The 12,364-nt window shown below is 40.1% G+C and overlaps 1 protein-coding gene across 3 annotated transcripts in view; it reads right to left on the reverse strand.

Moving 5' to 3' along the window:
• Positions 1-12,364, reverse strand: part of eIF5B (eukaryotic translation initiation factor 5B) — a 501,408-nt gene that overhangs the window by 290,948 nt on the left and 198,096 nt on the right. For all 3 annotated transcript variants that reach the window (XM_067136000.2, XM_068225162.1, XM_067136001.2), the window contains exon 17: positions 8,832-9,013. In XM_067136000.2, coding sequence (XP_066992101.2) covers positions 8,832-9,013 — 182 coding nt within the window. The remainder of the gene's footprint in view (positions 1-8,831; positions 9,014-12,364) is intronic.

Consider the following 12,364-nt stretch of genomic DNA (forward strand, 5'->3'; position numbering starts at 1 on the left):
ATGGGGATAATCCATCTCCCTGTCAAAGACCAGTATGAATTTCAAATTGTTCAGAGATTTCATTTCTGAACCTAACTTTAGACTTTGTGTTTCTCAGAGTGACTGCAATAAAGTTAACAAGTTTCTGATGTAAACCAAATTCAGTAAGGATGATGATGATGATGATGATGATGATGATGCTTGTGGTTTAAAGGGGCCTAACATCTAGGTCATTGGTCCCTAATGGTACGAAATGAGATTAAATGGAATGACAAATTATAAGTCCAAGATCCTCCACTGAGCAGAATTCAAAACGTGAGGACAAAGAATGAATGGATGGATATGAATTTAAAACAATCAGTGGATCTGACCCACAATGTCTCGCATTCACAGAAACTAGATTCACAATTAAGTATTTATTTTCCACCTAGTCGATACAATGATTGCTTAAGGCAATTTTTAATGGTCAAAAGTGGTACATGTTTCGTATATTATCAACATCTTCAGCCACATAACACTGTTTAGATGAAAAATGTATAAAATTGACAAAGTAATGCTTTAGAGGAAGTGTCCTTAAAATTAACATAAGATTGAAACTGACGTGAAACAATAGTATTACCGACTAAGGGACTGCGTCTACAGCATAATACTGAATCAATGATGCCTGCAGTCTAATGGGGTGCAAAATCCAAGTCATCCGCCCCTCATAATGGTACTTATTGCTAGGAAAGTAGAACCATGGTATTTGTCATGTTGTGGTACGAATCAAAAGAAGCATAGACTTGCGGCATTCCACACAGTATGGTACTACTCACAGGTAATGAAATTCGCACATGGAATACCGACCTAAGGTGTTTTGTACATTGCAGTGCCATTTACAGGCAACGCAAACCTATGGTGTTCATCACATGCATGTACTAACCACAGGAACCCGCACTATCCCGTGGTGTTCCTCACACAGTGGATACTAATCATAGGCAAGCCAGAACCATGGTGTCGCTCCTAAAGTGGTACTAATCACAGGTACTGTAGAAGCCGGCAATGCACTCTGTTGCTACTAATCACAAACCTTTTGGTACCTAACATAGTGGTACTAGACGAAAGTAAAAGCGAAACATGGTGTTCCCTGCATGGTGGTACTAATTACAAGTAGTATCATGGTTCTAATTTGATCATCCATTTGTCACCCCTTTTAGTCGCCTCTTACGACAGGCAGGGGATACCGTGGGTGTATTCTTCATCTGCATCCCCCACCCACAGGGGGTATTCAGTAAGGATAGATTTAAAGAAGATTCAGGTATGTTCTGATAGCTCAGTTTATTGCCAAATTGAAGTTTCTTTGTTACTTTGATTTTGCTCACTACCTTCCCCTTCACCCCCCATTACAATTCCATACTCTTTTCCCATAGACATATTTTCACTCAGACAACTAGTTTTCATCAAAACTTTGTGTGCTTGTGTCAGAGCTGCTCTCCTGATCATTAACAGACATACTTCCTTCATGCACTATTCTCCTTCTCAAATTTAAAACATTACTATTATTCTCACTAGTATTCATGCTCCACTGATAAACATAGTAATTTACTCAAAACATGACAACACCGATACATAACTCCTCATACAAGCTCACTAAAACACTGGACCAAATGTGCCTATCGAGGTCATATAGCAAGTCCAGATATCATTCGGCTCCACGTTGTGGTGCCAATTGTAACATCTACAAACTATTGAAAATACCAAATGGATAAATGGAGACTAGGATAAGTATAAATAACAAGAGTGGGCGCCACCTGCAAAACAATTACAGGAATTATCTCTGTAGAGCAACGAGCAACTCCCTTTCCCAAGGCTGACGAAGCTCCAGACTTACTTTATAACCTTACCTGTTGCTGTTTACCCCTGAAATTAAATTTGGGTAGAATGCCAGGTTCATCCTTACTCCACTGATAAAAGATTTACTGCAGGTTTCATTCCATGACTTTACTCCCAGAATAATAAAAAATATATGACAAACACCAACAATAATCATCACTTGATGAGACCAACTCGTGTTTGCCGTTTGCAAAGGGCAAATACACAAACTAAAAACCACCAAACAAAATGATTTTCACTATACACATTTCACAACATACCTCCAGGTAACAGTGCCACTGCACTCTCACTGCTACAGAAGAAAATCCGTATCTAGTAAAGAAAAGTACGACTTTCTAGACGTACGGATGCATCATCTTTACGAAGAGCATCCCTAACCTTATTTAGACTCTTCATCGATGTCTTGAGTCATTCCCGATTGCCGCACAGGTTAGTGTGACACCTCACGTTTCTCCAACTGAAAAACTGCATACTTGGCCGACGATTTTCTTTACCAAGAATTAGCTCTGTGCACAACCACACATCCACTCCAAAATGCAGATTCAGTATGCACCACCACATCCACTGTGCATTATCTCATAGAAGAATTATATTACAGAATGGCCACTGGAAACTTGTTAGCATCAGTGATATTTAGAGTGCTCACTTCGTAATGGATACTGAAGAACAATAGAATAACGCATAAGAAACTGCGCACAGAAGCTCCCGCGCACCGGTCCAAATGAGAAATAGAAACAGAATCAGAATGGTTTGCCGCACACGCGTACATACTTATATAGGCTTGCTACATGTGGTTATAGCGTCCCGATAAGTTTACTGGTAGCAACGCCCTCACAGGCACTTCTTCAGTGTCACTCAGTCAACCCAACATTGGTTAAAACAAAGCCCTCGTATTGGTTATCAAGTGTCTGATGTGACATAGAACATCCACTCATGTACATCCACATTGATCAACTCCAATCTTCAGCCTATACTACCTGCCATACCCCGGGTTTCCAAGCCACTTTGGTGCAACACTTTCAACTGACTTCAACCGTCTTTCCCGATATAGCCACTGTTGTCCGAGTTGCACAGTTCTTGAGCAACCTACACTGCCATGCCATGTGCAGACTCTTACACAAATTAAAGTTACACAGATACAAAATTCCCTACTACAAATTCTCCTTATAATATTATGTTATTACTATATAAATGAACAAAATTACATGATTTTCATGACTTCAATATGATGAATTATTTTACAAAAATTTCCTAACCTAAAAATTTGGGGATCGTACATTTGTACAGTTACAAAGTTACGCCAGTACTCAAACACTGAACTAACCTCAGCCTAACATACTGTCACCACATGCTGGCAGAGTACTGTAATAACATAGTAACAGCGGACACTAACGTAGCGACAACGTAACGACATGATACCAACGTAATAGCAGAGCAAATTGTAACAACATGGTAGCACAGATTAACTAAACCAAAAACTCACCTCTTTGTTTTGCTGTAAGTTACGTCGTACTTAACCTCACTTTACTTTGTGAAATATTTTAAAAGAATCACTTTTCTAACGACCTGGTCAATCTCTTAGACGTTAATAACACTCAACCCCGACAACAACCTCAAGTTCAATCGTTACCTAACCCCAAATTAATCAATCATAATTCCCCTATTCGTCATGAATTAAACACTCCAACTACGATTATTACAGCTAATCTATTTTGTACTTTCTGATTCCCAGTCATTCATTTCTCTTGAGCGTTTTTTTTTCCCCTTTTCATATTTTTTACTGTTAAGAGTGAGCTCAACCTTGATAAAATAGCACATTTTCTTATAAATTTTCCACAGTTACTTTTTATTTATTTGCACCTCCTTATTTTGTGCTTGTTACCTTTTTTAAATTGGGCAGTGATTGCCAGTTTAGGTTAGGTTCTTGTGTATTGAGAGTGCTAATGTTGATAACATTGTGCTTTTCAAGCATTTAGTCGTAAGTTTAGTTTTAAGTCTCAACATCCTCAACCTCGACTCGAAGCTTTCTAAACTTGTTTAACCCTTTCTTCTCCCACCTTTCCCCCGGGAGAACGTTGACTCTTACTATTGTCACTGCTATTATATGCCCTTTACATCATGTTTCACTTCTTTATTATGCCCTCTACTTGTACGGCTCTTTCAACTCCAACCCCCCTGTATGGAATGCTCATTTCCCTAATTTTCTCTCAGCACTATTATTATTGATTTAAGCCCACTAAGGAGCTCTGATGACTAGTTCTTCCTCGATGCTCTTCTCCGTTCCCAATCTCTCTTGAGCCCTGCTGATAATTTCTCCTTTCTCTCCTGTGAAAGGGGCTTCCGACTTCTAGGGATTCTACGAGGTAGGGTCCAAGACTGCACCATAGCATAAAATTTGGAACCATCTTCTATATCAATGTCTGAAATCCCAGCCGAATCCAAGTCCTTCTGTACTTCATTAAGCCACAAGCTTCCAGTCTTGTAGCTTTTAACCAAAGAGAAGATCTTCTTGGCCAGCCTGTTGGTGTCCATTCGTTGTAGGTGTCCGTAGAACTAAAGCCTCCTACGTCGCATGCTGGTATTGGCTGATTCTAACTTGATACAGCTCAGAGTTCAATTTAAGTCTGTAGGTTTCATCTGGGAGCAATCTCGGTCCATGAATTTTCCTGAGGATACGTCTTTCGGCTTTCTCTAGATCATCCATGGTGCCTTTTTTGTTCATCAGGAGGGTCTCTGAGGCACACAAAAACTGTGGTTTATATTTGAAAAAAAAAAAAAACCTATATCTCTCACCAGATTCGTGCGCGCACGCTTGTGAATCCACTCATCCATTGCCTTCTTGACATTACCATTCCTCTCGTTCTTCCTCAATCATTTCATTCTGATCTCACAATACAACATGCAAAATGTTCTTCTGACTTCCTCAAAAATTTAATTTTCATGTAAATAAAAAGTAGTTTCCTCTTCAAATTTAATCTTTATGCCAAAACAAACAAAATGTAAAATATGTAAAATCTTATTCCTTAAAGTTCATGTTAAATTCTTATACAAAATGTAGCTAAAATGTTTCATGTTCATTGTGTCACCCCTTACTCTCACTTTTCTCCCCTTTTGGTGTGCTCCACATTCCTTGTTCCCCTTTTCCCTTTTTCCTCCGAGAACACTAATGACACTCTTGGACTCTTGCTGTGTAAACTATTTCTTCTTCCAGTGTAAAATCTTCTTTTCTCTACGGACCTGTGTGCTGCTGTCTTCTGGTTGGCGCCACCATGGATTCTGCACCGCACCTTGTCCTGGAGCACCATTCTTCGCATACTTATGCTAGAATCTACCATCTTCTACATACTACATTGCATCATCACACCAACGTAGCCTTAGGATCTCTGCTTCTGATGCCTGTACAAAAAAAAAGTTTCTGTGGACTTTTTCTTCCTGCGAGCGTGGGGATATTGAGCTGTTGTGCCTCGAACTTATCTTATGTACCGGGCATTCATATCATACCACCTTTCACCGACCTTGTTCTCCACAGACTGATTGCCATTTTGAATGATCAGCTGACTCTCCCGCTCAACTGACATCGCTCTAATGTCTCACACATTCTAGAATGTACTCTCAATCATACAAATACGCTTCACCTCGCCCAGCTGGGCAGGTTGAACGAGAGGCCGTTCCTCGCTGGATGTGCGAGCACACCACACTGGACAGAGCTGGTTCTAAAGTCCCTTTGGCTGCTGCTGTTTTGGTTTCAGGTGAGACATAGAGATCAAGTCATGTAAAACATCCTTGCATTCATCTTTCTATATAATGACGGAGTTGGGAGAGTCACACAATTACATGGCACTAAAATTCATTTGGGTTTTTGGCTACTGATCCTTGATCCAACCGTGATGCAATACGGGACGTTTTACCGTATTTTTAACTACTTCACTCCAAGCACCGAGCTCGATAGCTGCAGTCGCCTAAGTGCGACCAGTATCCAGTAATCGGGAGATAGTGGGTTCGAACCCCACTGTCGGCAGCCCTGAAGATGGTTTTCTGTGGTTTCCCATTTTCACACCAGGCAAATGCTGGGGCTGTACCTTAATTAAGGCCACGGCCGCTTCCTTCCCATTCCTAGGCCTTTCCCATCCCATCGTCGCCATAAGACATATCTGTGTCGGGGTGACGTAAAGCAACTAACAAAAAAAAAAAAAACACTCTTCAAGCAAATTCAATCTTTATGTGTCTGCCGTTACTCCTGTTAGAACTTTTTCGTGTCAGCAGTGTCTCTCGGTTTCCTCATTCCCGTCCCGTCTCGACCCCTCATCTTGTTTCGAATTTTGTACGATTGTATGATATTAGGTATTTAAAATTTACGACTAATTTGTTAAGAACTTAACTGCCGTTTTGATCAATCTCACTGTTGATTCTTGTGAATTGGGTTACTTATTCAGTTAAATTTATGAGATTTGTTAATGATTTGGCATAAGTGTTTGCACATCTAAGGATCTGGACTAACTATATAAAGTATTTATACTAAACACACATTATTTGTCTCAGTTGTCTATCGAATTATATTTGTTATGCTTTGTACCCAATGGTCGGTTGTGTACACATACGTATATCTATTCTGGTAAAAGGTTGTTGTTATCATTATTGAAATTATGTTTGTAAGGAAATACTACAATACATGTTTTGATTGCATTCAAGTGCCGTATAAAACCTGAAAAGCGTAACTTTTATTCATAAGATAAATTAACAGTCCATTCAGAATTTTCAAGAACAGTACTTTATAGATAGTAGTTTTGACTGTTGAAGTTAGGCTTGCGTACTAGTTGAGTATAAGTTTCTGAACTTAATACAGTTAAACCTCGTTAGTATGTTTCTGCACGGGACGACGAAAAAGAATGTCTTAAGCGGGAAAACGTACTATCAATTATCCTGTTAAAAACTATCCAAAAAGGGAGATGGTATCACTTTACACGTTAGTACATTTTACATTGTGTGTGTAGTGTTTCAGGAGATAAAAGGAGAGCATTGAAAAGTGTGAAAAAGTCGAGAGAACAAATATCAATAATTCTCTACTGAAGCCTGTTAAAGACATTCTTTTACCCTTGGGCTCATAGAACTAGCTACAGTACCTACATATTATAGCAGATCACTGTGTTCCTAAAACAAATGTATAATGAATTGTTAATTGAAGCCTTAGGTTTCTGATCAGTGAGTAATTAAACACCGTTTTCTGGTCACTTTGTTCGAGTATCAATTTCTTGCGAGGTTATACTCACCATACACGATTAAGCTCCTTCGGCCGCCATCTTGAACACAAAATTTCGGCAGTACTCGGCATTGGTTTGGACAGACTTGCCGGTCAACAATAAAAACGTGCCAACTGTCAAACTAGCAGTTTGTATTTTTGTATGAATGGTACACGGCTTCACCACTGCCTGCATCTTTACATAACATTTTATGGGATAGGCCTACAGTATATGGAAGCCTTATACTTAACGACACCCACAAATGACCTGTCGAAGATCTGCTATTGCTGCACTATATACTTATTTTAACTTCAGTCGTACCACACTGATTTAAATCATCTTATCACAAGAAGAGTTATTGGCATTACCTTCAATTTATTGTGTTGAGTGGTAAAAAGAAGTAAAGTGATTATTTGTCGCGTGACAGCCTACTTACCGACTAACAGGATAATTGTGAGAGTTCAGTAGCGCGGTATATACGGTATCTTGATTTATTATGTTCCGTATTGATACATACGGTATCTGTCTTGTGATAGCCTAGCTATGGATAAGAAAAGAGTGGTGAAACCACTCACTAATGAAGAAAAAATTAAAGTCCTTCAAGAAGTAGAAAGGAATCCACATCGTAAGCGTGTAGAGTTGGTGCGAACATTAAAACTAGCACCTTTTACTTTGAACACTATTGTGGGCAACTGAGACAAAATGAAAATGCGTATAAGCAAAACAGGAATGGAAAAAGAAAACAAGTGCATGACGGAAAGTTTCCGAAGTTGGAAACAATGATTTTGAATAAATAAATTTCTAACTTCTGACTGGAATGTGAAATAGGCTACAAGCACAATCAAGTGCACTGGGTTATTCAACAATCTCACTGACAACAAAGACCTTTCCATAGAACAAAGAACAAAAAATAAACCACTTTTCCCTTTGAGAAAATCAAATGATCATAGATATGTCTCTCGGTCATGACCATCCACCAACGGCTGCACGGTTGTTAGAGTTACACTTCCGTTACACATTTTGTGGTGGTAACTTCCGTGACGCATAATTTCGGATGACTCCCAGCCATAAGCCATGTATCAACAGGACAGCTTTGAAGAAAAAAAAAAAAACACACGTGAAAACTGAATTCAGCGCTCCTAGCCGCAGTGGATTCCATTACTGTGCTTTAACTTAGCAATGTCCTGTCTTGCTCTAGTGTAAAGTCTTTGCTGCCAATCAATGACACAAAACTCAACTTTACCTAAGCTAACAGCTTGCCCCTCGAAGGCGCAATATAATCTATGTTCGAGAATTCAAGGTAATTTCCTCTTATCGCGTAACTTTCTCCAACCGACCCATGACGATGGCTCTTATCTCTGTCGGAAATCACATTCCGTACACAAGGGATGACAAAGAACATTTTCAGGTCTGGGGAATATATGATCATACTAAGTGGTAAAGGCGAAAAAACATGACGTGATAAGTGAGGTATTTTTTATACAGATTTCATATGAAGGGCATCAGGACTTCAAATTTACAATGTGCTAAGCGGGAAAACATGTTAATGAGGAACTACTAACGAGGTTTCACCGTATATAAGTAGGTGCATGGATATCTGATGGAAAGCAAATTACTCATGGCACTTGAAGAGCAGATATTCACTTCTAACATCAAAATAGATATCATCAGCAACTTTTTCTTCTGAGTATTGAGTCAGTCACACCCTTTTCAAGCCATCAATTAGAAGTAAGGAATACTCACAGGTATCTTGGAAGTACGCAGGAACTCCAGGAGAGCTTCCAGAGAGCCGAGAGTGGAAGCCTGGACGTAAACACCACGCTCCTGCAACTTGATATTGCTGAGAGCTTTGCGCAGATCGCGCGCCACTTCCTCTCTCAGAATATCCACTTCATCGGGTTTCTGAGCCACCAGCAAGTTCAAGCCTACAGAACAAATTATACACGTCGGATATTAAAAAAATTAAAATACCAATATTTAAAATCATGACTGAGTTAAGTTTTACATTATTACGAATATTTATTATTTTCATCTGTTTGTATGCATTTATTAATCATTTTTTGCCTTCTGAAAAGAAAGGTGTGTAGTCATGGAAAAGAGAGGAAGGAATATATATTTTAAAAAAAGTGTCTAGAAGGTCTGCAGTATGTCCTTGCCTCCCCCCCCCCCCCTCAGCACTCGCAAGTGTGTTCTGATTCTGTTTCCCCGCATCTCTTTCTCATTACGTATGTCACTATCCCACTTGGCGTAATCTTTGTCGCTCTTCCACAGAGCCTGAATAAAACTTCTGTTTATTACGTGTTCTTAGAAAGGGTGTGTATATTTCACAGCACATGTATAAGATTCTTTCCGCATTCCTAGAGAGAAGGTGCACATTTCACAGCACACGTTTAAGATACTTTAGGCCCCTTTCACATGATCTACTGCTTTCCACGCCACACCACTCCACTTCTCATACACACTGTTTTACCTTTCTGTCCACTTCCAGCAACTTGTCGGCAACTTCTAGTCCCTACCACATATTTTTGTCTGTTTTACTCTGGATCATGGACATGATCATTATCCTTGGGATTTATATTCTTACTTAAAGAAGACTGGTGAGAAAGAAGAGTACTAGTATTCATTGGGTCCATCCACTGAATTCATATCGCCTAGAACGAGGAGCTCATCACTTTCTTCTCTATGAACTTACCAGTGATAAAAAAAAGTTCTTTAATTACTTTCATATGAGTGGGAATTTGTTTGATGAATTGTTGGTTGTCAATCCTTGAAGCAAATTTATAGAGTCAGGACACCAGCATGAGAAAATATATTCCACTCAAAGAGAGGCTTGCTGTTACTTTGAGGTAAGTGATATTTTGTATTTCAATTATTCATTTTTCTACATCTATGAATGCAACCAACATTTTGAGACCAAAACTTTAAAATTGTGGTGCACACAGTGTTGACCGTCTGAATGAACTAATCTGATTTTAGTGAGCTATCAGTCGCCAAGAGTGCAAAAGACTTCAGGCTGTTTGACAGCGGTCTGCTGTTGACGAGCATGGAGGGAGGTGGCGTCACTCGAAGTGTCTTGTGTGAATGCTCCAGGGCCCTTTCTACACCTGTGGTGGAGTCGAGTGGTGTAGCATGGAAAGCAGTGAATCATGTGAAACGGGCCTTATGGCAATGCTGATACTTTTGTGTATCAACTGAGTACACAGACCAGAAGTTTCTCAGTTTAATATGCAGGCAACACACCTGACAAAATTAAGTAACATTTGAATCTTGTTACTTAAATAATGTTATTGACTATGTCCCAATAACTACTTTTGTGGTTTTTGGAGACGCTGAGGTGCCGCAATTTTGTCCCGTGGAAGTTCCTTTATGTGCCAATAAATCTATGGACTTGAGGCTGATGTATTTGAGAACCTTCAAATACCACAAGATTGAGCCAGGATCAAACTTGCCAATTTGGGCTCAAAGAGCCAGCAGCTTACCCGCCTGAGCCACTCAGCCCGGCTCTCTTCTTGTTACTTCAACAAGGCAACGTGATCAAGACACTTTAAAAACCTGATCTGTTAAGACTGATTTAGGGCTAAATTTTCTGTATATAACCCTCCCCCCCCATGGCACTACAGCTTGCGAAGGGCCTTGGCCTACCAAGCGACCACTGCTCAGCCCGAAGGCCTGCAGATTACGAGGTGCCGTGTGGTCAGCACGACAAATCCTCTCGGCCGTTATTCTTGGTTTCACCGGGCGAGTTGGCCGTGCGCGTAGAGGCGCGCGGCTGTGAAGCTTGCATCCGGGAGATAGTAGGTTCGAATCCCACTATCGGCAGCCCTGAAAATGGTTTTCTGTGGTTTCCCATTTTCACACCAGGCAAATGCTGGGGCTGTACCTTAATTAAGGCCACGGCCGCTTCCTTCCAACTCCTAGGCCTTTCCTATCCCATCGTCGCCATAAGTCCTATCTGTGTCGGTGCGACGTAAAGCCCATAGCAAAAAAAAAAAAAAAAAAAAAAAATTCTTGGTTTTCTAGACCGGGGCCGCTATCTCACCGTCAGATAGCTCCTCAATTCTAATCACGTAGGCTGAGTGGACCTCGAACCAGCCCTCAGGTCCAGGTAAAAATCCCCGACCTGGCCGGGAATCGAACCCGGGGCCTCCGGGTAAGAGGTAGGTACGGTACCCCTACACCACGGGGCCGGCTTTCTGTATCTACTACATTTTTATTGCCTGTTGCTATTTCTTGATGGCTGCAGCATATTTTCATATGTAAAAATGTAGCTTCCGCTGAAGTCCCATCGCAGTTATGGTTCTGACTGTATGGAAGCTGCTGAGGTATGGGTGGTGCTAAGTAATGACATTCAGACCACGACTAGAACCAGTAGAAGTACCACTCTATTATTTAATGTGTTAGTTGTCATGCTACTTTTAGATACTCCCCCACTTAAGTGCCATTTGGACTGAAACATGGTATTGTCGATTTCTTATTTTATCATGTATGTATACTTCTAATAAAATATAAATGAGGAAGAAAATGTTAAAATACACGGGCTCACAACTGGTGCACAAATTGGGTCAGTACATTTACTCTGGTCATAACAGGCATTTAAAATTGATAATGCCGACTCAATTGGGCACCGACCATTCTTTAGCCTTTGCTGTAGATGCTACTTCTCTTGTTAGTCACTGTGTTACAGTTTGGTGTGAGAAATTAAGGCCATTATTCGTTTACTTTCAATTTATTGATATCAAACACACTGGAATGTATGGAATTTTCAGTTGTTAATTTAATTATTTTTCGTCTTTCAATGCGTGCAAATGATTCCTGTATAGTTTTCAACTGAAATACACTGTATTCTCAAATAATTAATTCGAATTCTCAATTGCATCTTGGTCATTATAGCATAAAGTCATACAAAAACACAATCGGACCGACAAGAAACGTCACATACCATGCTGCCTAGCCGAACCAATCATGTGAAATTACTGTGTTACTGGCCTACAGCAGCGTATCTTGAGATACTGTAGTTTACTTATTTCCATGCTAGGAGTGCAGTCGGCATAGAAGTTCTATTTGTAATCACCTAACTACCACCTACTACCAGTCTGGTAGGACTGACAGAGTTCCCTATAAATGCATATGCTGCTGATCGGGGGGGGGGGGGGGGGGGGTGGAACTTTGGAATTTTAAATAGTACCATGATAAAACTTTTTAATATACTGTGTCCCTCAATAAACCATGCAACTTTTAATAAAAACATTTCTTTCTAAAATGAATTGTTGAGAATT

Source organism: Anabrus simplex, chromosome 1 (assembly GCF_040414725.1).
Source record: "Anabrus simplex isolate iqAnaSimp1 chromosome 1, ASM4041472v1, whole genome shotgun sequence".
NCBI classification, from domain to species: domain Eukaryota; kingdom Metazoa; phylum Arthropoda; class Insecta; order Orthoptera; family Tettigoniidae; genus Anabrus; species Anabrus simplex.